General features: G+C 43.6%; 3 protein-coding genes and 1 pseudogene across 5 annotated transcripts in view; 2 read left to right on the forward strand and 2 right to left on the reverse strand.

Annotated features, from left to right (window-relative positions):
• The window catches only part of BAG4 (BAG cochaperone 4), a 29,039-nt gene extending 20,020 nt beyond the window's left edge, over window positions 1-9,019 (reverse strand). For all 3 annotated transcript variants that reach the window (XM_081524143.1, XM_081524142.1, XM_081524141.1), the window contains exon 1: window positions 8,692-9,019. In XM_081524143.1, coding sequence (XP_081380269.1) covers window positions 8,692-8,961 — 270 coding nt within the window. In that variant the 5' untranslated portion in view covers window positions 8,962-9,019. The remainder of the gene's footprint in view (window positions 1-8,691) is intronic.
• Window positions 636-731, forward strand: LOC145519295 (U6 spliceosomal RNA; annotated as a pseudogene).
• Window positions 9,020-9,335: 316 nt separating the features above from the next.
• On the forward strand, window positions 9,336-18,497 carry LSM1 (LSM1 homolog, mRNA degradation associated). The gene is made up of 4 exons (XM_081524161.1): window positions 9,336-9,560; window positions 13,402-13,470; window positions 14,832-14,947; window positions 17,990-18,497. The coding sequence occupies exons 1-4, from the start codon at window positions 9,515-9,517 to the stop codon at window positions 18,158-18,160; spliced, it is 402 nt and encodes a 133-aa protein (XP_081380287.1). The 5' UTR covers window positions 9,336-9,514; the 3' UTR covers window positions 18,161-18,497.
• The window catches only part of ASH2L (ASH2 like, histone lysine methyltransferase complex subunit), a 55,813-nt gene continuing 46,661 nt past the window's right edge, over window positions 15,452-24,603 (reverse strand). Inside the window, exon 19 of the transcript XR_014063424.1 lies at window positions 15,452-17,152. The gene's annotated coding sequence lies outside the window, so the exon portion shown is untranslated. The remainder of the gene's footprint in view (window positions 17,153-24,603) is intronic.

Consider the following 24,603-nt stretch of genomic DNA (forward strand, 5'->3'; position numbering starts at 1 on the left):
CACCCCTGCTGTAAAAGCTGAGCACCTGGAAGGGGGAAGACAGGAGCCTCAGGCCTTCCCAGCTTGCCTCCAAACCAGGGAAAGGGTGATCAGAGCCCCGGTGTCCTGCTCAAGGTAAAGCCCCCATTCCACAGGGAGGGTCAGGTTTGGGGTAGAAACACCACTACTGACCGCACTTGCCCGGAATGTGGCCTCTGCAACAGTAGCTGGGGGAGGGATGAGCAATGCTGACACGCTGTTTTCCCAGGATGGCTGGGACCTGGGGAGCCAGGAGCTTTGTTTTATTTGCCCTCCAGTCTGGAATGGAGTTTCTGTATCACCGAGCTGGGGTGGGAGAGGTGGAGGATCCCACAGAATCTCACTACACTTACTGAGTTTGAGGACATTTTCTATCATAAATGTTTCTTCGTTTGCTAAATTCCCTGAGACGATTTCCAGAGACTTTAATATGGGTGTTTTTAAAAAATATTTTTCACCAGTTTCATGGAGGACTGGGCCCACAAGAGCTCCTCACGCTGTCATGCCCGAGCTGGAACTTGGCATTATTTTAAAGTTATTTTATATGTTATTGCAGTATTTGTAATTACCTTAATATTGTTAGAAACCAAGATTTCCATATAAAAGTAATAAATACAGTGCTCACTTCAGCAGCACATATACTAAAATTGGAACGGTAACAGAGATTAGGTAACAAGGATGACACACAAATTCGTGAAGCATTCCGTATTTTTTGGTAGCACTGTATTGTAAATGCTTAAAACTAGCTAACCAGCTAAGAGAATAGAACTTAAGTATTCTCATCAAAAAAAAAAAAGATAAACATGTGAGGTGTGATGGATGCGTTAATTCTTGATGGTGAGACTCCTTTCACAACATATACATATAGCAAATTATCATGTTGTATGCTTTAAATATATTACCATTTCATGTGTTAATTGTACCTCAATAAAGCTGAAAATTTTTTAAAAAGTAATAAATACAATCTAAGAAGAAAAATAATCTGACATTAAATTTAACACAAATATGAACTCATTTATTTTTGTTTTAAAATACTTAGTCACAACATTGAAAATCAATTATACTTCAATAAAAAAATTTTTTAAATGCTCATTTTGTATAACTCTGTTCATTTTAAAGGTCTAGAAGCAATGACAACACAATAGCAATCAGTACACCTCACACCAAATCTAACTTCTATACCAGTGATCTTAAAAACTATTGGCCCTCAGCAAGGAGATCAAACCAGTCAATCTTAAAGGAAATCAACCCTGAATTTTCATTGAAAGGACTGATACCGAAGCTGAAGCTCCAATACTTTGGCCACCTGACACAAGGAGCCAACTCATTGGAAAAGACCCTGACGCTGGGAAAGACTGAAACAAAAGGAGAAGGGGGCACAGAGGATGAGATGGTTGGACAGCATCACCAACTCAATGAACATGAATTTGAGCAAACTCCGGGAGATAGAGAAGGACAGGGAAGCCTGGCGTGCAACAGTCAATGGGGTCACAATGAGTCGGATATGACTGAGTGAACAACTGGCCCTCAGCTCCAAACCCAGCATTCTGTAGCTGGCTCTGAGATGCAGCATCAGGAGTCTGCAAACACTTCTCTTTATCACCTGTTTACTATGTGATTCTGCCAATAGGGGGCACCAGGTTAGAGGAGGGGAGAATGGACTTGATCCTTCCTCTTTGCTTGCTTGCCTCCTGTTTCTGCCAGTGCCAAGCCAGCAAAGCCCATCAACCTGCAGACACTGTCGGCCAGCAGCTGTCTCCAGACTCCTCTGGTTTCCTGAGAACTCCCTCTGAAGTACCAATACCAGTGCCTCCTTGGTTCCAGTGACACAGGTCATTCTTCCAAGTTTCCAGGTTCTATTAATTCCACAATCTCTCCCTCTTTATTCCCCAGCCCCAGGAACTGAGGTTGTTCCCTGCCCTAACTATCTTCTGAGTTACTTCCATATTCTCTTTTTACCTTTTCAGATCTCCAACACCCATTTAACTAATTTCCTAAATAAAATTCTCTCTTATAAAGGAACTAGTGTAGGTTCTATTTTCCTAGCTGGATCCTGACACATATAACTTCTAAATAAAATTCTCTAATTAAAACAAAACCAAAAAAAATCAGGTTTTCTTAATGGAATGGCTGAGTATAACATCTGGGACAGGCTATATAAGAAGCCCAGCATATCTTGGACCAGAAATCAAAGCAGTCAAAAATCAATGGGTCATGTCAAAAGAACTTTGAAGCCAAGAAGAGGGGAGGGGTCTCCCATTGGCTTAATATAAGATCATTTAAGCAATAAAAAGAATGACTATAACTGACTGAAACACATTCGAAATATTGAATATATACATGTAGACATAACTACATGTTATGCAAATGACCTCATAAAAATATTTTTAAAAATAACACAGTTCTCTTTCTGTAATTTTAATGTGGTTTAGAGATAAATAAATACTTACTCTTCCATTTTATCCTCAGAGTCCTTTTTTTTAAAGGTGGATAAATTTTTATACCTTCATTGTGATAGTGCTTACATAATCATATGCATTTGTCAAAATTCACAGAACTATATACCTTAAAAATGGTGACATTTTATAACATGTAAATATATCACGATTTTTATATGAAAAAAGAATGTCCTCAATGAAGCAGTAAAAATTATTATTTGTATTAAGTCTTAATTAAAAAGATTGTCTTTGCTTTTTTTCCCCCCCTTTTGGACAAAATGGAACAAATCTAAAAATATTCCCAATAACAATGAAAGTCTGCAGCTCAACGCCTTCCTAACATGATGCTAATTCTATGAAATAGCATTTGGTTTTATCAGATGCTGGCTGAAGCTGTTCTAAAACCAAGTTGCCAACTTTATCATGTGCTTAAGTCTGTCCAAACTTTTTACGTGCTGTCTGAAACTAGTCAAAGGTAATGCTAAAAGATGATATAAACAAATATGACCAAATACAAGTGAGACTATTATGAATTAAAGTTCTTGTGACAAAGGAAATTTTATTAAAATAATGCAAGTTTACTTTCTTCTCTTTTGAAAAGAAATACTTATATCTCAGGTGAAGGCTGAAGTCAACTCCCTTCATATTTATTGCAGATATAGTCCCATAAGAAGTGGATATATGGTTAACTTTACAAAGTGACTTGCCACCATGCCTCCAAAAAATATCCCCAGCCCAGACAAATCAAACAGCAGAGGAATTGGAGTAGTGTTGGTTCTACCTAAGATCCATTTACAAATTTGTTTATATTTTTTCATAAGAATTAAGACAAAAATTATTAGAAAATTCCCAGGTGGCTTCCCAGGCGGCTCAGTGGTAAAGAATCCACTTGCCAATGCAGGAGCTGCAGAAGTCAAGGGTTCGATCCTTGGGTTGGGAAGATCCCCTAGAGGAGGAAATGGCAACTCACTCCAGTATTCCTGGGATAATCCCATGGACAGACGAGCCTGACGGGCTGCAGTCCATGGGGTTGCAAAGAGTTGGACACAACTGAACACACACACACATTAGAAAAATACATTATAAATTATTTTTATAGCAATCTATTCCAAAAATCACTAAAAGGCACTTTCTGCTCCTGTATTGGCCCATCATCACAAATCTCAGCTTTACTCTCACGTGGGTCTCTGCCATGCTTCCCTACACAGCCTCCCTTTTCCCCAGCACCTCCTTTAAACATTCAGCATAATGAGTTCCCAGCAATCCCATCCCACTTCCTCGATCCTCAGATAGCCTCCTGCTTCATCAACCAAGAGATGGAACTCCTGCAATGCCCTCCCCTCCCAACAGCTTCATTTCCCCTTCTCTAGCTCTGAGGAGGTTTCTCGGGTCTTCCTCACTTCTTACTCCACCTCTCCCCAAGCCACATTCCATCTTTCTGTTATTATCTTTTATCTCAGTCTACTAGCTTTCTCTCTCCTCTGCTGACAAACATTCTCAAGCCACTGAACCCTAAAAATGCTTCCCTCAACCCTGGTTCCCAGTCAAGTGGCCACTTTCTCATTTACTAACAGTTTACACTAGTTGTCTTCCCAAATCCCCCAATCATTACTTTAATACTATTTTAAAGTCCCACCACTAAAATCAACAATGTTTTAACTGCCCATCCAAATGCTTCTCTTCAGTTCTCGTATCACTAACCAGCAAGGTAGCGGTGGTCTATATCACATGACATCCTGCTTTTCCTCCTATCCAAGTATTCTCACTCACTGTCTTCTGGGTTTTCTCTCTCTGTCACCTTCCTAGATCTCAAAGCTCTCCCCTGGCAGCATAACCCCATCAAGTAATTCACCCATGTTTCCACGTGGTGACTCTCCAATCACTGTCTCCATCCCCTGACTCCCTGCCGAGCCCTACATCTACTGCTTTGTTCCCACAGACAACAACTCCTCAACACCACAGACTGTAAAACTGGACATCAGAAAACAAAAACAGAAAATCTCAGACATCTCATTAATCAGTCGCATACACTGCATCCGGAGTTTGGTAACCACCATCACAAACTGGCTTCCAGTAGAAATGAAATAAAGGTGGGACTTCCCTGGTGGTCCAGCAGTTAAAAATCCGCCTTGTAACGCAGGGGAAGGGGGTCCCATCCCTAGCTGTGGAACTAAGATCTCACATCCACACCGCAACGAACGATCCCACACGACGTAACAAAAGATCTCACGTGCCCCAACCTGATGCAGCCAAACAAATCAACATCGTTGTTTAAAAAGAAATGATCCCTAGTTCTTTGGTACAAAACTAAACCACATCTTTCCATAAAAACCTGTTCCTCTTCCTTGTTAATCCTAGGAAATACTAAAAATTCAGAATCCTTCTGTTTCTCCCACAATCTTCATTTCCAGTTGATACACACCTTTGAAAATGCCTTTCGAATCTATGTAACTCATTTTAAAACACATCCAAAAAATAAGATAGGTAGACATGGTAAATATAATAAATGCTAATAAAATCTAGGTAGTGGGTATGTGCGTCTTCACGTACAATTTCAACTTTTCTCTGTTTGAAAATGTTTATAATAAAATGTTGAGAAAAAAACCTACCTACATTCAGACACTGTTCAAACACATGCCGTTTTCTTTTCTAACCTAATTTGGGAGCCTAACTGGAGCTGTCTCCCCAAACCCTCCCATTGTAACCATCCTGCAAGATAACTCCCAATGACCCCTGCCTTCTGTATGCACATCTGAGTGAAGCTGTCTCCCACACTGCACTGGAGTCAGTCTCTATGACTAGTAACGTACAGCATAAATGAAGGTGTATCACTTCCAAGATGAGGTTGTAAGAGGCTGCAGCTTCCAGCTTCCGTCTATCTCAGCACTCTCTCAGATAACTTGTTCTTGGGGAACATGTGACTCACCCAGTTGTTGTTGTTCAGTCACTCAGCCATGTCCAACTCTTTGCAACCCCATGACTGCAGCACACCAGGCTTCTCTGTCCTTCACTATCACCCATAGCTTGCTCAAACTCATGTCCATTGTGTTGATGATACCATCCAACCATCTCATCCTCTGTCACCCCCTTCTCTCTTGCCCTCAAATTTTCTCAGCATCACGGTCTTTTCCAATGAGTTGGCTCTTCGCATCAGGTGACCAAAGCATTGAAGTGTCAGCTTCAGCATCAGTCCTTCCAGTGAATATTCAGGGTTGATTTCCTTTAGGATTGACTGGTTTGATCTCCTTGCTGTCCAAGACACTCTCAAGAGTCTTCTCCAGCACCTCAGTTTGAAAGCATCAATTCTTTGGTACTCAGCCTTCTTTATAGTTCAGCTCTCACATCTGTACATGACTACTGGAAAAACCACAGCTTTGACTAGACAAACCTGTGTCGGCAAAGTGATGTCTTGTTAAAAGCTTTGGGTAGGGCCTGAGATACAGCATTTTCAACAAGCTCCTAGGTGATGTATGTGCTGCAAGCTTAGGAATCAAACTACAGTGCTGCAAGTATAGCTAACAAGGTAAAAAAAGAAAAGAAAACTGTAAGAGGTTCTCCATTTTTCCCCAGCCGTATTTAAATACATTAATATAGAGTCAAACCTTTGTACTGGTTCAGAGCAACGTCATCTCAATATGTTCAATTCCGTCGTGCAACCCTTCTCAAACATGATATGCATATGAATCACCTGAGGAGCTTATTAATCTGCAGCAGCAGCAAGTATGGAGGAGGAAAGAGTCTGCACTTCCAACAGCCCCCCAGCGAAGCTGAAGCTTCTGTTCCATGGCCCACAGTTTTAGAGTAAGGTTTTAAAGGGTTCCTATACCTTTTTTAAGTCTGACATGTTTGATTATATAAAAATGCAAAACATATGTCAAAAACCACAAAAAAGTCAAAAGACAAGCCACAAATTTAGAAAAGACATTTGCAGTATGGAGGACATCACGTTTATCTTTCGTATTAGTTTCCTACTGCTGCCTAAGAAATTATCATCCGATACTTTTTGAGTTTCAGAAATATCCACCTGAAAGACTCTTGAAATGATTTACAAATGCCCATTACACACTCCAGCTTTATCCTCCACCCTTCTAGCACCATTACCCACCTATGTGCACACCTGTACTCCACCATACCTAACAACTCCCTGCATGACACTGAGATCTTAACTTCTCTAACCTTAAAAAAAAAGTCACAAAGTCATGTCCAACTCTTTTGTGACCCCACGGACTGTAGCCCGCTAGGCTCTCCTGTCCATGGGATTTCCCAGGCAAGAACACTGGAGTGGGTTGCCATTTCCTTCTCCAGGGGATCTTCCCAACCCAGAGATCAAAACTGACCCAGGGATCAAAACTGCGTCTCTTGTATGGCAGGCGGATTCTTTACCGCTGAGCCACCCAGGAAGTCCTCTCTAACCCTAACCGAAAACAAAAACAAAACATATTTTTGTTTTGATAACACAGCAAGTCCAGGCAGAGTCTTCAGCTCAGCAGGCCTCCCCTCTATCCCTTCAAGTGAGCCTCAGTCTAGTTTGCCTGCTTACAGGCCAAGAATTTCATCATGCTACTCCGTCATGGGACCAAAATCCCACGGCTACTTATTCCAGATTTAGACAGAGAAATTATGGACTTTTTTTAACAATTAACCTCTCACTACATGTTTTTTCTCATACAATTTTTTTAAAGATATAACATACCATAAAACTCACCCTTTTAAAGTGTACAATTTATGGTTTTAATATACTCAGACTTGTGCAGTTATCATCATTAAATTCAGAACATTTTCATCATCCCCAAAGGAAACCCCATACCCTTTATCTATCTTCCTCAGTGTCCCCAGGTCCACAGCCCCTGGAAACAACAAATTTTTCTAAAGATTTCTATATCCTGGATTTTTTAAAAAAATGGAATCATACAATATTTTGGTCTCCGTGTCTTCATCCATGTAGCATATTTTCAACGTCCATCCATTTGCAGAATGTCTCCATACTTCATTACTTTCTATGGCTAAATAATTTCATTGTATAAATACACTGTGCTGTGCTGTACTCAGTCCTTCAGTCCTGTCTCACTCTTTGCCACCCTATGGGCTGTAGCCCGCCAGGCTCCTCTGTCCATGGGGATTCTCCAGGCAAGAACACTGGAGTGGGTTGCCATTCCCTCCAGGGGTATGAATATACTATATTTTATCAATTCTTCAGTGGATGAGCATTTGGGATATTTTCCTTTTTTGGCTATTGTAAATAACGTGGCTATGAACATGTGTGTACAAGTTCTTATGTGGACATGTTTTCAGTTCCCTTGGGTATATATCTAGCAGCAGGCTTGCTGAATAACATCCTAACAGTACACTTAACGTTTTGAGGAAATGCCCAACCGTTTTCCAAAACACTGAACCATTTTACATTTCCACCAGCAATGTATGGGAATTTCATTATTACATGTCAATCAATGAGAATGTTATAATTCCTGAAGACAAGGAGAGGTGTGCTCTCACCATAGAACCGTAATCCTCTACGAAGAATATTGCATTAACGAAACAGAAGTATATTTCCGGCACGACGACACAGAATAAAATGTCAGAGGTCTGAATATATTGAGCAAGTGAGTTAATCTTTCACGGCCAGCAGTTCTTCCATCGTAAAACAGGGACGCTGTGATGACATCTACGTTGCAGTCACCGTTAAGATTACATACAACAACCCACGGATAGGTGCTTTCCAACACTGATGATGGTCGGTGATTCAATGCCGGGCAAAGCTTTAGGGGCAAAGGGCTAAATGCCCAGATCCCTCCCTTTCCTTCGCGTTCCCTCCCAGCGGGAGGGGGCTGCAGCCACCTCCCTCCTCGGAGAGAGCCGGCTCCCACGAACCACGCAGGATAAATTGTTAGGACTGGAAAAGCAAAGCCAGGTCACTCCAGCCCAACCTCGTCCCCCAGACGAGAGATTCGCAGCCTGCTACTCAGCTTAGCAGGTTCAGCGCAGCATCTTTTTTTTCCTGGTAAGAAGACATTTATTACGGCTGAAGCACAAGAGGAGGGGCCGAGAAAACACAAGCATATACCCTCACCCACGATCCTAGTCTCTTGTTTCCCCTAAGCCGTATTAGGAAAACGCACGAAACCCAATTCATTACGAACTCTTAGGAGCTGTATCAATCCCAATGGTCCTCACCCCCAAAGACTCCCCTATCGGACCCCCCACCCCCCACCCCGGGGGCCGGGGGCGCAAAGCTCACCTGGTGGCCTCCGCCAGCACGACTCGGCTCTGACCAGGCGCCTCCAGACGCGTAGTAGCCATCGCCTCCTCCGCCTTCCCCCGGCCAGGTGGTCTCCGCCGGGCAGCCCCCGCGCCCCCGCCAGGAAATGGGAGGCTGGGGAGGCTCGGGGCGCGGGGGGTAGATGGGCGGAGGCGGGTGCACCGGCACATCTCCACCCCCAGGCCCGTAGTAGCGGCCATAAGACGGGCCATCACTGGGGCCGTAGCCCGAACGCCTCAAGGCCGACATGGGCTCTGCCGCCCCCAGGCGCTTCCCGCCCCCCGGCCCTCCACGGCCGGCCCACTGCGCAGGCGCCGGCGGGGGAGCGCGAATGGACCGCAGGGAAAGGGGGTCGGCCTGCAACAGCCAATCCTAGGCCGGATCCCGCTTCCGCGTCCTGAGACGCCGAGGGCGACTGTCCGTGACTCTGGGGTCTAGGAAGCAGGAGAACGAGCGTTTCTTAAAAGGGAGAACACACCTCCCCACGGTCCGTGAAATCTAGACTCCTCTTTCCTTCTCGTCAGGGATATGGAAAGGGTATCCCGGGGCGGGGGGAGTGAGGGGGAAGCCACACGACGGTCACGCCTCTTCCTGGGGGCGGGCACGTGATGCCGGAAGTGGGTGGGCCAACATGGCGGCGTTTCCGGCAGGCCCCGGCTACTGAAAGCCGGGGCAGCGGCGTTGGTCCGGGTCCGGGTTCCTGTCCCGGTCCCGCAGAGGCGGCGACCGCGGTAAGGAGGAAGGAGGTGTGGGACGCGCTGGCCCACCGCCGCTATACACTGCAGCTCTATCTCGACTCAAAATGAACTATATGCCCGGCACCGCCAGCCTCATCGAGGACATCGACAGTGAGTAGTTCATCTCCTCAGAGTGAGGTCTGGGGTGAGACCCTTCCTCCCAGGAGAGTGCCTCTTAAGGAGGAAGCTGATAGAATGAGTCCGTGCCGGGGGCGGTGTATTTTTAGTCCAGTTCTGGACCTCCGGCGTTGGGTTCCTCCGGAGGATGCCAGAGTCAAGGGACACACCGTTTGCCACTTTCTCGCCTACTCCCTGTATCCCGCCTCTCGCAGCTTCCACCGGTCCCCCGGGCAAGCTGTAGAATTCATTTCTACTTTTCAGGGATGCGGATGCTGAAGCTCATATGTGAAGGTTACCGTCTCCCCAGTCCATTGTCTCCCACCTGTGGTATTTCAAAGTACCAGGTGGTTGCTGGATGGATGAATGAGAATTCTTAGAGAAAGGATTCTTGCAGAAACGAAAGTAGTAATACAACAGCAGTTGGACTTAATTAGCACTAAACGTAGGGTTTATACTGCGTGGCCGTTTGCAGTCATTTACCGTTTGAGAGTATTTAGCTTTTCAGACTAGGTAGTGACTTTTCCAGAAAGACTGAATCACTTCAAACTTACTTTTTTCTTCTGTTAGTTTTCTCATGCAGTTAAGACCTCCCTTACTCTTAGTCACTATCCTGAAGAAGAGCTCGGTTGTATCAGTTGTCCTTCGTTTTTCCAAACTCTCATCTGTGAGTTACTCCTGAAACAACATTTTTTAAAGTTGTACCAATTGTGTGATCTGTCTCATTAACTTGTAATTGCTGCGAAACAGTTACCACACAGTTCCAAACAAGTTCAGCAATCTTTGCAGTTACTGTGTATGTAAAGAGTGAATTTGTGATGAAATCCTCTTCTTATCGTCTTTTAGATGCAAATCAGTGATTTTGCTACGGAAGGGAATGTAGTGTAGCTTGGATCAAATTCATGTGTGAACAACCACTGTACAGGCTTGTCTGTAACGTGTAATGAAATCGTTAATTCTAGTTGTCTGAGGATGGTGCTCTCACCTCTCTTGTTATGTATCTGAGTTATTTGAGATCCCTAGCACATCCTGCCATTCTGCTAAAAATAATTGCTTTTCTCAAGTCTCTAACACCTTTTTGCAGATTCCAAGCCCCTCCTTTACTGAATCATTTCATATGCAGCCTTCACTGCAATACACACACACACTTTCCTCCTCTCTCCTCAGTCTTGCTGTATTTTCACCCATCCTCTCATCTCAGTTGGAATTATTCCTCCCTTTCAGTCTGCGTCTTACTTCTCTTTCCTTCCAGCTGCTTCTGGAATCCATGAATGCCCTTTTTCTCTCATATCTCTTGCTCTCCCTCATGTATGTTGTCTGTCATATTTTTTTTGCACTTATATTTCACCATCAAATTCCCATTCCTTTTTTCATATCTGTACCCCCAAACCTCTTAAATTATCTCCCATTTTAACTCTATTTCCTGGCTACCTGGAGTAAACCACCTCTATCACCCTGCAGTCAGATTTTTTTGTCAACACACTACTGAAACTGCAATCTTAAAACACATCTGTCTAATGCATTCCTTCCCCTTTTTGGCATTCTGATACCATTATCATAGGATTCTTCATTTTCTTGATTTCTCCAACACTGGTACTTGATTTTCTTATCTCTGCAACAGTTATTGTTCCCTAAAATAGATGGACTCCTAGGTTCCATCTTTGGCTGCTGCTTTCTTTAAATCTCTAGGAGAGTTCCTGGACTTGAATAATGATATCACCTCTTTGTGGACGTATCCAAAATTTCTCTAATCCAGACTTCTTTGGCCTTCCAGTCTTAGATCTCCAGTTGCCAGCTGATGTTTCTGCACAGGTGTCTTGATACCACTTGAGAATCACAACAGCAAAACACCTTCCATGGGATCTTGCTTCTTTCACTCCTAACTTTTGGTACATGGTCCTCCCTGACAGGATGACTCAAAATTCCTGCATCATCTTTAACCCATCTCTTCAGCTTCCCACTCTCTCACACACATATCCACATATACAAATGCACTTGATTGACCAATTCCATCCCTTATAACCGCGGTGTCTTGATCCTCTCATCCTCTCCCTTCCCATCTCTGCCCTGGTTCGGGTCTCTTCTTCATGTCTCAGACTCTGGTAATAGCCTCAAAACCATTCTCTCTTTTCTGCCAGTTGAGTCTTCAGAGTTGTCTTGTTCCCCATGAAGTCACATCCAAACTCAGCCTGCTCCCAGTACTTTTCTGACTTCATCTCCTATTCCCTTGACACCCTCAACTTTTAGCCACACATTTGCATACACAACTCCTTTTTCTTCTGCCTAAATTACAGATTTCCCTCCTCTTCCCAGTCCCTGTCACTCTTCCCATGGCCAAAAATTATCTACCTTTTAAGGTCCAACTCAGATACCTCCAACTAGATACAGTTTCTCTCACTCTCATGTAATTAAGGCTGTTCTGCATCCTGTTGTTCAGTTGCTCAGTGGTGTCTGACTCGTTACAACCCCATGGACTATAACATGCCAGGCTTCCCTGTCTTTCACTGTCTCCCAGAGTGTGCTCAAACTCATACACATTGTGTTGATGATGCCATCCAACCATCTCATCCTCTCTTGTCCCCTTCTGCTCTTGCCCTCAGTCTTTCCCAGCATCAGGTCTTTTCCATTGAGTCAGCTCTTTGCATCAGGTGGCCAAAGTATTGGAGCTTCAGCATCAGTCCTTCCAATGAATATTCAGGGTTGATTTCCTTTAGGATTGACTGGTTTGATCTCCTTGCTGCCTAAGGGACTCTTAAGAGTCTTGCATCAGTTCTTTGGTGCTCGGCCTTGTTTATTGTCCAAGTTCTGCATGTAGAAAGTACTTTATGCATGGCATTAAAGACGAGTAAGTGATTTTTGCTAGCTATTCTAGTGACTGGCTTACTGTCATTCTTCAGTGTCAGCTCAGAGTCACCTCTTCAGAGGTTTTCCCTAGCCACCTTCTCTTTTTTTTTTTCCCCTATATTTATTTATTTACTTGGCTACACCGGGTCTTAGTTGCAGCACATGGTATCTTTAGTTGCAGCATGCAAACTCTTAGTTGTAGCATATGAGGTCTTGTTCCTGGGCCCCCTACATTGGGAGTGTGAAGTCTTAGCCGCTGGACTACCCGGGAAGTCTCCACCACTCTCTCTTCTATAGCTTCTTCCCTCCCTTTCTCATGTTATCCTGCTATCTTGTTTTTATTCTGCTAGACTAATCACCATAGGTCATTTTTAAAAATGTGTTTGCTTTTCTCCACCAGGCTTAGAAGTTCATAAGGTTGGTGACTCTGAGTCTTATTCCCTACTACAAATGTAGGCCCCAGAACAGCACATAGCCCTCAATACATTGTGTTGAATTTTTGCTCTGGTTTTATCATCAGCATCCTCATTTTACATGTCTTTGGTACTATTTTTATTTAAAACTGTTTCTGATTCCAGAGTGTGAAACAGAAACTCTCTAAGTTGAAGGGAAGATAATTTTGGAAAATTAAGATCATAAAGACCATCTAGATTAAATTTCCAGATTGGCAGGTACAGAAACTGACGTGATGCTGACAGGGTTTAACTGTCAAGCACTGGCATCTGGAGCCAGTCTGTTGGGCCCCCTGACTGCGTGCCCAGTCCTTCCCCACTCTGCTGCCCCTCTTAGATTCTTTTCACCACCCATCTTCTCATCTAAACTAATCCCCAGCTGCTACGGTCATCCCTCTAGTTTCTCAATGAACTCTGCCTTAAATGTTCTGTAAGAGGAAGTGGTAAAGCTTAATCTGCTATTAACTCTGTTTTTGTTTCCCTGTAAACTCGCTGAAGCTAACAGTTCATTTTTTAAAGATCTCTTTTCCTCTCCCCAGAAAAGCACTTGGTCCTGCTTCGAGATGGAAGGACGCTTATAGGCTTTTTGAGAAGCATTGATCAGTTTGGTACGTATTACTTATGGACTTAGCATGAGTCCATGGTGATAAGAGCCATCATGGCTCTTATCCTCCCATACTCTGGATGATAAGAGCTGTTTGCCCACTGTGTTTTTATGTTGATTCATATTGAAGTTTATTTATCTGCAACTTTTTTCATGTACCTAAGTCACTACATCATTGTTTTCTAAATTACAATTAGGTGGTTTGAAAGCTTGTGTTTACAAGCTTGTATTTTATTTCTAAAACTGGTTTTCACTACTAGAAGATGTGATTACAGTGTTTTGGACTATTTTTTATTTTCCCCATTAGAGGGAGCCAGATGATAGAAATACACTCAGTCCACTGAAAAGGCTGCTCATTTGTACATTGGCTTGGGTGCGACTACTCTTCAAAGCAGTTCCTGCCCTGAAGGTAATCCCTCCCTGTCCAATGAAAAGTGGGTCAGAGGCCTTTGCTGAAGCTTTTTAGGGATCCCCAACATTAAGCTCAGGATTTTATACTTTGGGATACATCAGACTCAAGGTCTTGATCTTGATTCTGTCTCTTGCGTTTTTCTAAAGAGACCTTATATTTGCTCCTGTCTTGAGGAACTTCCAGTTCATGTCAACATTTGCTAGACATCTGCTAGGTCAGTGGCTTTGGGCCTAAGGAAGAACAATATAACTGAAATACTTGTAAGAATCAACAGATGATAGTACTACGTTTCTTCAAAGACGACAACAGTACCAACTGAAAGAAGAGAAGTAATTATTCTGCACAGATTATGGTTCTAAACCCTAAGTCAAATTTATCAGACTACATGAGGGGAAAGTAGTGAATACTAACGTTACTCTCAGATTACCAAATTATAGTCATCTGACAAAGGGGAAAAAAATAGATTACTGGTGTATCATAATCCATGAATACCTACATTGGATTAAATGAATCATCCGTACTGAAACTAAGTTAAATCTTTGGTAAATCATCACACACACATACCTGCACAAAGTAGAAAAAATGTTTCCTTCTAAAAGAAAAAAAGATAATTTCTGCAGTTTGGACTTAAGAGTTTTCCAAGTGCCCTATCATATTTTCTTATAGTCATGTTGGTATCAGCAATTAACTCATAAGGAATTTAATTTTCTTTGTTTATTTCCACCATCCTTCTTGTATTAGTGCTACATAATCCCAAGTACTCTATCTCTGGGTGGTGTGTCTGAAAGAAATAGGACGAGATTGTTTGAAATTTTAGCATTTTCCATAATTAGAAAGTTTGAAAATCATGTTCAGCTAATCGTTTCTACTCAAGATAACTGACTGAGTTATGGACCTTTACCTGTATAGTAATTTGAACTAAATGTCTTTGTTTCTTCCCTGTACACTTACAGCTAACTTAGTGCTACATCAGACTGTGGAGCGTATTCATGTGGGCAAAAAATACGGTGATATTCCTCGAGGGATTTTTGTGGTCAGAGGAGAAAATGTGGTCCTGCTAGGAGAAATAGTAAGTGAAAACTGTTAAGCTGCTATGGCTCTTGATAATCATGCCAGTTAGGTTTCTTTTTGTCTTTTCAAGAAGGAAAAAATGTTTTCCACGTTCACCCAGCTTCTCACAGGAAACCACCAAATTAGCTTAAGAAAGGGATATTATAAAAGGGCAGCTCCAGAGAACAGTCAACTTTGTTTCAGTGCCTCCTGAAATATTAAAGATTTTGATCCTATTCCGATTTTTATCTGATATAATAAAAAATACTGTTCTACATGAGCGTTTCTTGACAGTCCAATGGTTAGGACTCCACACTCTCACTGCAGAGGCCCGGGTTCAATCCCTGGTCAGGGAACTAAGATCCTAGGAGCTGAGTGGTCCAGCCATTATATATATAAAACTGTCCCACACAGATGTGTTCATTAGCAGATTACTCTCATATCTTTAACAGCAGAAATTGAAGCCTGATACCTAGTGAGAGAAGAATAGTCCAATGAAATACGGCTTACTAACAATGGAATATTTTGCAGTTATTTAAACAATTGGTTACAAATGGTCTTTCATGACATAAAGGTAATTGGGTTTGGGGGAAAGGCACATGACATGTACAATATGATATCTGTGTTTTTAAAGGGGGCAGGGGGAAAGAGTGACTGCGGAAGAAGCCTTTCTTAATTTTCTGAGAATGGGCTCAACTTCACTTGGCTTCTTAGCTCCCAGTCAAGGAGGAGGTTCCTATTATCTGTCAGGAAAGCCAGCTGGCAAGTGAAAAGTTAAACCTTCTCAAGTGGTGTTTCTGTAGGTGTGAATGTGTATGTGTGTGAACCACTAGAAAACTACTTCCCCAAAATATATATTAGAACTACTTAGACATTTTTAAAGAAGATAAAACTTGATTTCGCAGTTTACATGAAACAATTACTTAAAAAGTACTTTATTTAATATCTTTGACTTGATCCTGGTGCTTCTGATTATTGTGTTTTCCAGGAAAATCAAACCTTGATTTTATCTTTAAAGTTTTCAGTAGCATTTCAGAATCCCTAGCCACATGTTAAGTCAGGTTTACAGAAGTGTTTGGAGAGAAGCGGCTTGGTCTGTAGCTGTTTTTTTGTTTTGTTTTTGTAGCAGTTTTTAACTATACACCATTTGAGAAAGTAAGGAGGTGATTCTGCCAGGGTGGTGTTTGTTCATGTTGGGAATAGCTAGAAAGAACTAATCGATACTGTCCAAGTATTGCTATGAAATATATGAAATAACTTTCAAGTTTTAAAAATATTTTTGTGGCTGATGTAAAGCACCATGGTATCCTGGGATGTGGGGGTCGGGATTGTCGTTTGTATATTCAGAGGGACTTGCCAATCTCTCGATCGTAGGATCGTGAGTGATTATTTTTTCCTCCTTTTTTATTTTTCTGAATTTAACTTTTAGAGAGGAAATGTATTACTTTGCTATCAGGGGAAAGATTTAAGTCACAATACCACACACTGCTTCAATTGAAGAGTAGAAAACAGCACAGATACGCTTTGTGTGCCAGTTACATTGGCACAGACACAGCCCTGTGTAGATGTATGTGAAGAGAAGAATTTGTGTTTATTCAAGTGTCATTGTTTCCTGGGAGCCCTTTCGTGGAGAAGAGTACTCTCTTTTTTGTATGTTAATGGTTCAGATTCTGCAGAATTTTTTATAGTGGTATGACTAAAGAAATATGGTTCGGGGCTGCTTCCACAATTCTATGAATCCATGGTCTGTTTGAAGACGTTGTGTACCAATTCTAGGAAAATTCAAAACTAGAAGCCACTTGCATTCTGTAGACGCACAGTTGTTTGTGAAGTCCCTGGCTTCTACCTCAAGGATAACGAGACACATGGCCTTAAGTAATAAGCTGATTGTGGGGAAACAGCATTGACATAACCACATGAATAGCTCAGCGCATAACATTGGAAAGTCCAAGAGGTAGGACACTGAGCCAAGAACATTGTCTTCCCTTCTGCCACCTATGGGCTGTGAGGGAAGATCACACTTGATAATATATATTTTGCTGGATGCAGCTAACTTTTGAGGGCAGGGCTTGCTTATGGAATTGATGTAGCTTTCACTCTAACCTCTGGGAGAGTCCTCCATCTGCTGTGTCACCGCTGTGGCTTCCGAGGCCTTGGCTGCCTCTGAAGATTAGCATCCAGCAGTAGGCTGGAACATCTGGAGCAGTGGCGTTTGTGTTGATGCCTTCCCAGATTTTGTAAGTAAAAGAGGAGGATGAGAAATGTGAGTACCCTGTCCATAGAGGCTTTCTATGTTACAGAAACACAAAGTGATACCTATATAAATTTCTTAAGGAGAAGAAACAGTCTATAGATAGATAATTTTATAGCAAAGTTCTGCATTATCAAGTTGGTTATCAGATGTTTCAGATGTTCAAAAATAAAAATATTAGCATATTTTACCATATTAAGTGGGAAATGTAGCCAGTATTTGCAAAGAATGTTGGGGCCAAAATGGTTTACTAACCCAACTGGTTTGCTGCAGTTTTCTCCAGAAGACTAGTTGCCATGGAGGAGAAAGAAGTCCTGTGTTAACAGAGGCCCAGTTGATTGCCTTTGACTTGGGGGCTGAGGATCAGGGGTGCTACTTTGAATCAATGTTTTCTACTTCTTAGCAAAAAAAAAAAAGGCCCCGGAAATTAGGCTGACTTTGACTATGTGTAAATGCAAAATTTATATTAAGCTACCTTGACCTCGGTGACTTCTTTCTTGGATTCCCTGGGGTTGGGGAAATAGCTGCAAGAAAAGTAGTTCTTAACTCATGTAGGACTTTTACTTTGCATAGACTAAAGCTTTGTTATGCACACTGATACTGATTCCTGTTAAACCACACCCATGTGTTCTATAGGAGCATTCCCAGCCATTTCTTTGTAAAATGTTACCTGTCCACAGGGTGTTTGTGCCCTGGCACAAGTACATAAAATAACTCAAGCCTGATGCAGGAATCCATTTGCCTTTGTATCTATGATGTTTTCTATTCTTGGTCATGAGGTAAAGTTTTCCATACCTGCTTGTTTTGTAGGACTTAGAAAAGGAGAGTGACACACCTCTCCAGCAAGTGTCTATTGAAGAAATCTTAGAAGAGCAGAGGGTGGAACAGCAGACCAAGCTGGAAGCCGAGAAGCTGAAAGTCCAGGCCCTGAAGGATAGAGGCCTGTCCATCCCTCGGGCAGATACTCTCGATGAGTATTAAGTCTTCTGCTCAGAGACTGTCGCTCTTAGGGAGCAGGGCTGTCACTAAACCAAGTGACAGCCCGGTCACCTCACACATGTGATGAGAGACTCTAGAGCTTTGAAAAGTCATTTTTATTTTGAATTCTTTCACAGATGTGACATGAAGAAATCATGTATTGCGTTTTGTTTTTTTCGTTTTAATTACAAAATCATCGCTTAAAGAAACAGTGGCATGGACTCCTCTCACTCATCACTGTGGAGCCAGCAGCTACTTCTTTACATTGCTCTTCTCACCCCGAATGAGCGGCTACAGGGGCAGTCTTCATTTACTTGTAAATAAAACTCGAATCTCAAAATTGCAGTGTTATTTCCCAAGTTTGAATTGCCTTCAGTGACTGGACATCATTTAATTTCTCCTCTCAGAGGTATAAGCAGTCCATAGACACACATGGAATTTCCCTGCTGTCACAATTCCAACCTGCTATTGTTTTAATTCATTTATTTGGCTGGGCCAGATCTTTGTTGCTGCACGTGGAACCTTTAGCTGTGGCATGTGAACTCTTAATTGTGGCACGCAGGATCTGGTTCCCTGACCAGGGATGGAACCTGGGGCCCCTGCGTGGTGAGTGGAGTCTCAGCCACTGGACCACCAGGGAAGTCACTTATGAAGGAGTATTTTCATACTAAATATCATGCAGGTCCTCCCTTGTCCCCTTGTCTTTTTTTTCTCCCTGATAACAAAAAATGTTCAGGCTTGAGGAGGGCTCTTGCAGTGAGGTTTCACGGTTCTTGGTTACAACAGAAGCTGGTGTTTGAGAAGCAGGAGTGGTAGCAGCTGCATCACCAGCTGTGTTCCCATGAGATCCACGTGACAACTTCTCTAAATGTTATGTTAATTTCATGAGGTTTTTCTGGTCATTTGGCTTGAGTCTTGAACCTCTCATGCTATTGTGGAAAAGAAGCACAGATAAAATGGTGTTTCAGTGACTGATAGATCTAGATTCTTCTCCGCCCACGTCTTGGCTGCCAATCCCCGGTGATGCCACCTTTCTGGTGTGACGTTGATCTCATAAGAGGCTGTACTTTCCAGGAGTTCAGTGTTGGGTAATGGACAGTGTGAACTTGGACTTGGGAGACAAACAGGTTAAAACCCAGACTCTGTTGTCTCTGGCACTTGGGTTCAAGGAAGTCAATCTTCCTCCTTGACTCTGTTTTAGCTGTAAAATTATTCCAGATACTTATAGTTTGTTGAGCAGAGACATCTTTTGCAGAGAAGATACTTATATCCAATTCCTATCTTTGAATTACTTTATAGTATTCAATATACTTCACATTTTATGAGCTCAGGGGTCTGCAATGGTTTTGAGTTCAGTGGTTTTCAGATAAACCACTTTACCTCAGTTATTCATCACTGGCTTCGTTTCAAAGGTAATATGAGAAAAGTTGCACTTAATGATTTATCTTGTGTGTTTCACCTCTCACCTTACCGTTGAATAGCCTTAATTTCTTATTCTGACATGAAGGGGGAAAGCCCGTAACCAACTGTGAAAGATGTGGTTAACTTTCACTACAGGAAGAATTTGAGAGCAGAATTTGTTTTTGAGTACCACCATTTCAGAATATCCAACACCTTCAAGAGATTCAAGTTCACTGTAATCATCTTTTGTCTTTTTGGCCTCACTCAGACAATTCCACATGCAATCCTAAGACTTACGATTTATTCTTCTGTTCAGGAGAAGACAATTCCCATAGTAGGTCAGGAATTTTCAAGCCATGGCTGGGTTTCAGTCATCAGGTACGAAAATGTACTGCCCTTTAGACCATTGTCGCACAGGCTAGAGCTGAAGGATGGAACAAGACGAGGCTCCCTGCTCCCTCCCCTTCATTTCCCTGCCCCTCAGTGCAGGGCTCACCCTCAGCTCTGCCCAGTCCAGGCTTTTTGCAGATAACTGAAATTATCTGAAATTACCCATCTTCATTCTGATGTAACTGGGTGCAGCAGCCTCTCTTTCACTCCCAGCTGTTCTTTTCCCCTTTCCTTGGCTCTTGACCTCTCATCACATGCTGTCAGCTAAATTTAAACCACAATATCTGTTCTCCCCAACTCGGCTAAAGTCCCAGCGGGCCCTGGGTACTTAGCAGAGCCAGATAGCCTTATACCATCCGGCAGGGACGCCACATCAGCATGAACCCCAGAGGTACCCAGATGTGATGGCTGGAGAATGGCATCGGTTTTGCTCACAGGAGTACGAGGGACAGGTCAGGCTGAGTGAGAGTGGAGCAGGTGGAGCAAGCCCTGGATGGGGCCAGAATTTCCTGTTCTCTTGTTAACGACATACTTGCCTCAGACAGCTACAAGAAAATCCTTCCCTGAAGACCCATTTTAAATAGCAACGCCATCCCCAACTATATCCTTTGCAGCTTTGTTTTTCACCAGAGCAATTATTGCAATCCAACATAAATTTCACTCCCCCGACAAGAATGTAAATCCTTAAGGCAGGATTTTTGTCATATTCACTCCTGTGATCACACATGTAGAATGATGTCAGGCACATATCAAGTCTCAGTACGTATCTGTGGAGTTGAAGGAAGGATGGATGAATGGATGGACGGATGGATGGGGGAGCAGTGAATTCAGGCTAGCTACTAAGATACTTCAGAGACCAGTCAGAGACCTCAAAGGACGAGGACAGCAGGACTCACCCAGCAACCAGGAGTGGGTTAATTAGCAGAGATCCTTACACTGAATATGGAGATGATTTCTTACTGCCTCCACTGGAGACTACGGCCCTCCAGGAGTGAAGAGTTGGGAGATGATTGGTGTGAAAATGCCTGGAAGAGCAACCCAGGGAAATGGGGCCGGGGTGGGGGAGGGCTTGTCAGGGTTGCTGGAAGCAACAGGTACTCTTTCTTCTGCTTCCTTCCCACCTGCAGTGCTGCACCCCCACCTCGCATGTTACCCCCTTATGAAGTGAAAGTCGCTCAGTCATGTCTGACTCTTTGTGACCCCATGGACTATACAGTCCGTGGAATTCTTCAGGCCAGGATACTGGAGTGGGTAGCCTTTCCTTTCTCCAGGGGATCTTCCCAACCCAGGGATACAACCCAGGTCTCCACATTGCAGGTGGATTCTTAACCAGCAGAGCCACAAGAGAAGCCCATATTACCTCTTTGGGGTCCCCCAAATAAGGGAAGTAGGAGACAGCTTTAAGTGTGCTTGCTGTTCCCAACCAAGCAAGTTGTGTATCTAGCCAAGTGACCCAAGATCTTCTAACCTGAAAGAATTAGGAAACCAATGGTAGAAAGTGGCACATTTCTGTCTGTACCAAAGGCCTGGATCGGTCCACCCTGCTTAGCACTCCTCCACCTGTTGACTCTGGCTCTCCCAGGCCTATGTGGGAACAGAGAAAAAAATCAAGCCCTTTTGTTCTATCTCACTTCACTGCTTTGCCTCTCTTTTCCCCACTTCTCAGCTTCCTAGTTTTTAATCTATTCTCCTTGTTAAAAAAAAAAAAAGGAGTAGAAAAAGATTTCTGTAACTCCACTCATCAGCAGTTGCTGCCACTTGGCTAGACCCTGGCTACAAAAAGCCCTCAAATGCTCCGGAAACACGGGGAATTGAGTGGTGTCAGGGCACCAGCCCACCAGCAGTTAGGACAGCAAGAAGAGAGGGCCCAGTGCTGGCCATATCCCAGGTCAGAAACTCCGACTGCCTGGGAATTCAACTCGAAGACCCAGTTTTACCGACGAATAAGTTTGCATACAGTAAACTTCACTCTTTTTAGTGTACAATTCCGTGAGTTTTAACTACTGCATATAGTTACACAACCATGACCCCTGCTCCTTTGAATTTACCTTTTCCCGGTCTTCCCCAGACCCTGGCAAACCACTGGTCTGTTTTCTGTCCCTGTAGTTTGTGTTGGCAATGAATTCAAAATTTTTTAAAAATGGTGTGTAGGTCAAATAAAATATCTGGAAGGTTAAACTCAGCCCACCTGCCTTCAGTTGGCTCTTCTGGTTTAGGCTATTGCCAAAGACAGCTTTAACCGCGGCCCCTGCCAAGCGTCTTCGGCTTACCTGCCAGGGACAGGAAGACAAAACCAAGAGACCCAGTGTAAGGGGATAACCGAGCGCGCCGCTCATCACCCTGAGATCTGTCAGGTGTAAGTGGCAAATACGGGCCCCGCTTTCCAGAGAGAGACAGATTTTCAAGTTTAGTAAAGAGCACACAGCCGTAAGAATTTGTGCCGCTCACAACTACACAGTCGGACCCAGCAATTATCAGAGTGAAGTGAGTCACAAAGACAAATACCACAAGATGACAGTCATTCATGGAATCTAAAATATGGCACAAGTGAACTTATCTACAAAAGAGAAACAGACTCACAGAACAGATATGCGGTTCCCAAGGGGGAAAGGGTGGGGAGGGGAAGGGTAACGGAGATTGGCAGGCGCAAACTATCAGATAAAGAATGGACAGACAGCAAGGCCCTACCGTACAGTCCACGGAACCATGTCCACTACCCTGAAATAAACCATAACGGAAAAGAATGTGGTCGCAAAGAGTTTGGCACGACTGGGCAACTGAGCAACAGCAACATATGTATAATTGATTCACTTTGCTGTACAGCAGAAACTTAGCATTGTAAATCTTCACTTCTGAAAAAAAGGTGAAGAGCAGATTGTGCATCCTAGTTTCTTCACTTCGGAACTCTCTTGAACTTGATCCAGCGGCACCTCTTAGTGCTTCCGCTTTCTTGTCTATTAAACAGGAATCCCGAGGGTTCCCTGGTAGTCCAGTGGTGAGAACTTGGCGCTTTCACTGCCAAGGGCTTGACCCCTGGTCAGGGAACTAATATCCTGTAAGCCGTGCACACACATGATAAATAAATAAAACAAGGATCCCAATAGTGCCAACTAGTTTGGCTGGTCGTCGCAAGGACTGAGTGACTGTGTGAAGAGCTTAGGACAGAGGTCCCCAACCCCGAGGTCATGGTCAAGTACCCATCCACGGCCTGTTAGGAACCAGACCACACGGCAGGAGGTGAGTGGTGGCCAAGCCAGCGAAGCTTCATCTGTATTTACAGCCGCTACCATTCCCCATTGCTTGCATTACCGCCTGAGCTCAGACTCCTACCAGATCGGCGGCAGCATGATAAACATAATATGCCTGAATCATCCCGAAACCGCAGCCCCAGGCCTGGTTTGTGGAAAAACCGCCTTCCATGAAATGGGTCCCCAGTGTCAGAAATGCTAGGGACCACTGGCTTAGAACAGCCCCTGGCCCAGGACTTCCACATCAACCATTATAATCTACTGAGTCCCCAGCACTGAGCTAGACTCACAGGGTGGACTCCACACCCTTGGTGAACTTAGGCTTAGTCTCCTTTGCACAAGTAAGAATAACTACACAGTGGCAAGCAACTCAGACTGAGGAAGGAAGTGCTGAAATACATCAAGTGTTCTCTGTAGGGAAGTGAGCCAAAATGACCTCAACCCCACGAGTTAAACTTGCCTTAACTTTCTGCTGCCCTCTCACAATGGCCCCATTGGAGGAAAACATACCCTTCTTTCAACTGTAAATAAGCTTGTATCCTATAAACAGTATGGAAGAGCTGGAAGAAAATCAGTATATATCGAGAATCTCCAGAGTGGCAGGCTCCTATCTTTTAATTATCTATCACTTTCCTGGTGGATCAGACAGTAAAGAATCTGTCTGCAATGCAGGAGACCGGGGTTCGATCCCTGGATCAGGAAGATCCCTGGCGAAGGGAATGGCAACCCATTCTGGTATTCTTGCCTGGAGAATTCCATTTTCGGAGAGCCTGACGGGCTACAGTCCATGGGGTCAAACCCACAATACAATTACCTAGCACTGTGCTAAGTGCTGGGGAGTCAAAAATTTGAAAAGGATCCAAGTTCTTGTGAAATTTCCAGGTCCTAATGGAGTTTACAGACATGGACAGAAGGGGGGACCCACAGGTGTGGGGTAGAGTGACGCTGGGAAGTCTGTTTCTCCCTCTCAATTTCTCTGGGAACCTAAAACTGAGCTTAAGAAAGTCTTTAGAAAAAACTTGGGTGGGGAGAATGGGTAATAGGCTTATTGCTGCTTCTGCTGCTGCTAAGTTGCTTCAGTCGTGTCCGACTGTGCAACCCCATAGACGGCAGCCCACCAGGCTCCGCCGTCCCTGGGATTCTCCAGGCAAGAATACTGGAGTGGGTTGTGTCAAGGGGGCCCAAAGGTATTGGATTCTAATTAAAGAGTAGAGCGAGGGGAGGCCCAGTGCTGTGAGACAGCCCGAACATGGGGGCACCTCAGGAGGGCGCGGGGCTGGGCTGGAGGAGAAGCGGGGGGTGGGGGGGAGTCCAGAGTGCCTAGACACTGGCTAAGATGTATTGTTTCCTGATTTAAGCCTTATAGTTGCCACGAGAGGATTACACAAAGAAAAAGAAACTATACCC

Source organism: Giraffa tippelskirchi, chromosome 8 (assembly GCF_054371585.1).
Source record: "Giraffa tippelskirchi isolate mGirTip1 chromosome 8, T2T-mGirTip1v1.2.pri, whole genome shotgun sequence".
NCBI lineage: Eukaryota > Metazoa > Chordata > Mammalia > Artiodactyla > Giraffidae > Giraffa > Giraffa tippelskirchi.

Coding starts and splice junctions, on each gene's coding strand:
- LSM1 (XM_081524161.1), top strand. CDS start 9,515: ATGAACTATATGCCCGGCACCGCCAGCCTCATCGAGGACATCGACA. Junction 9,561..13,401: donor CCTCATCGAGGACATCGACA/GTGAGTAGTTCA, acceptor TCCTCTCCCCAG/AAAAGCACTTGGTCCTGCTT. Junction 13,471..14,831: donor GAGAAGCATTGATCAGTTTG/GTACGTATTACT, acceptor GTACACTTACAG/CTAACTTAGTGCTACATCAG.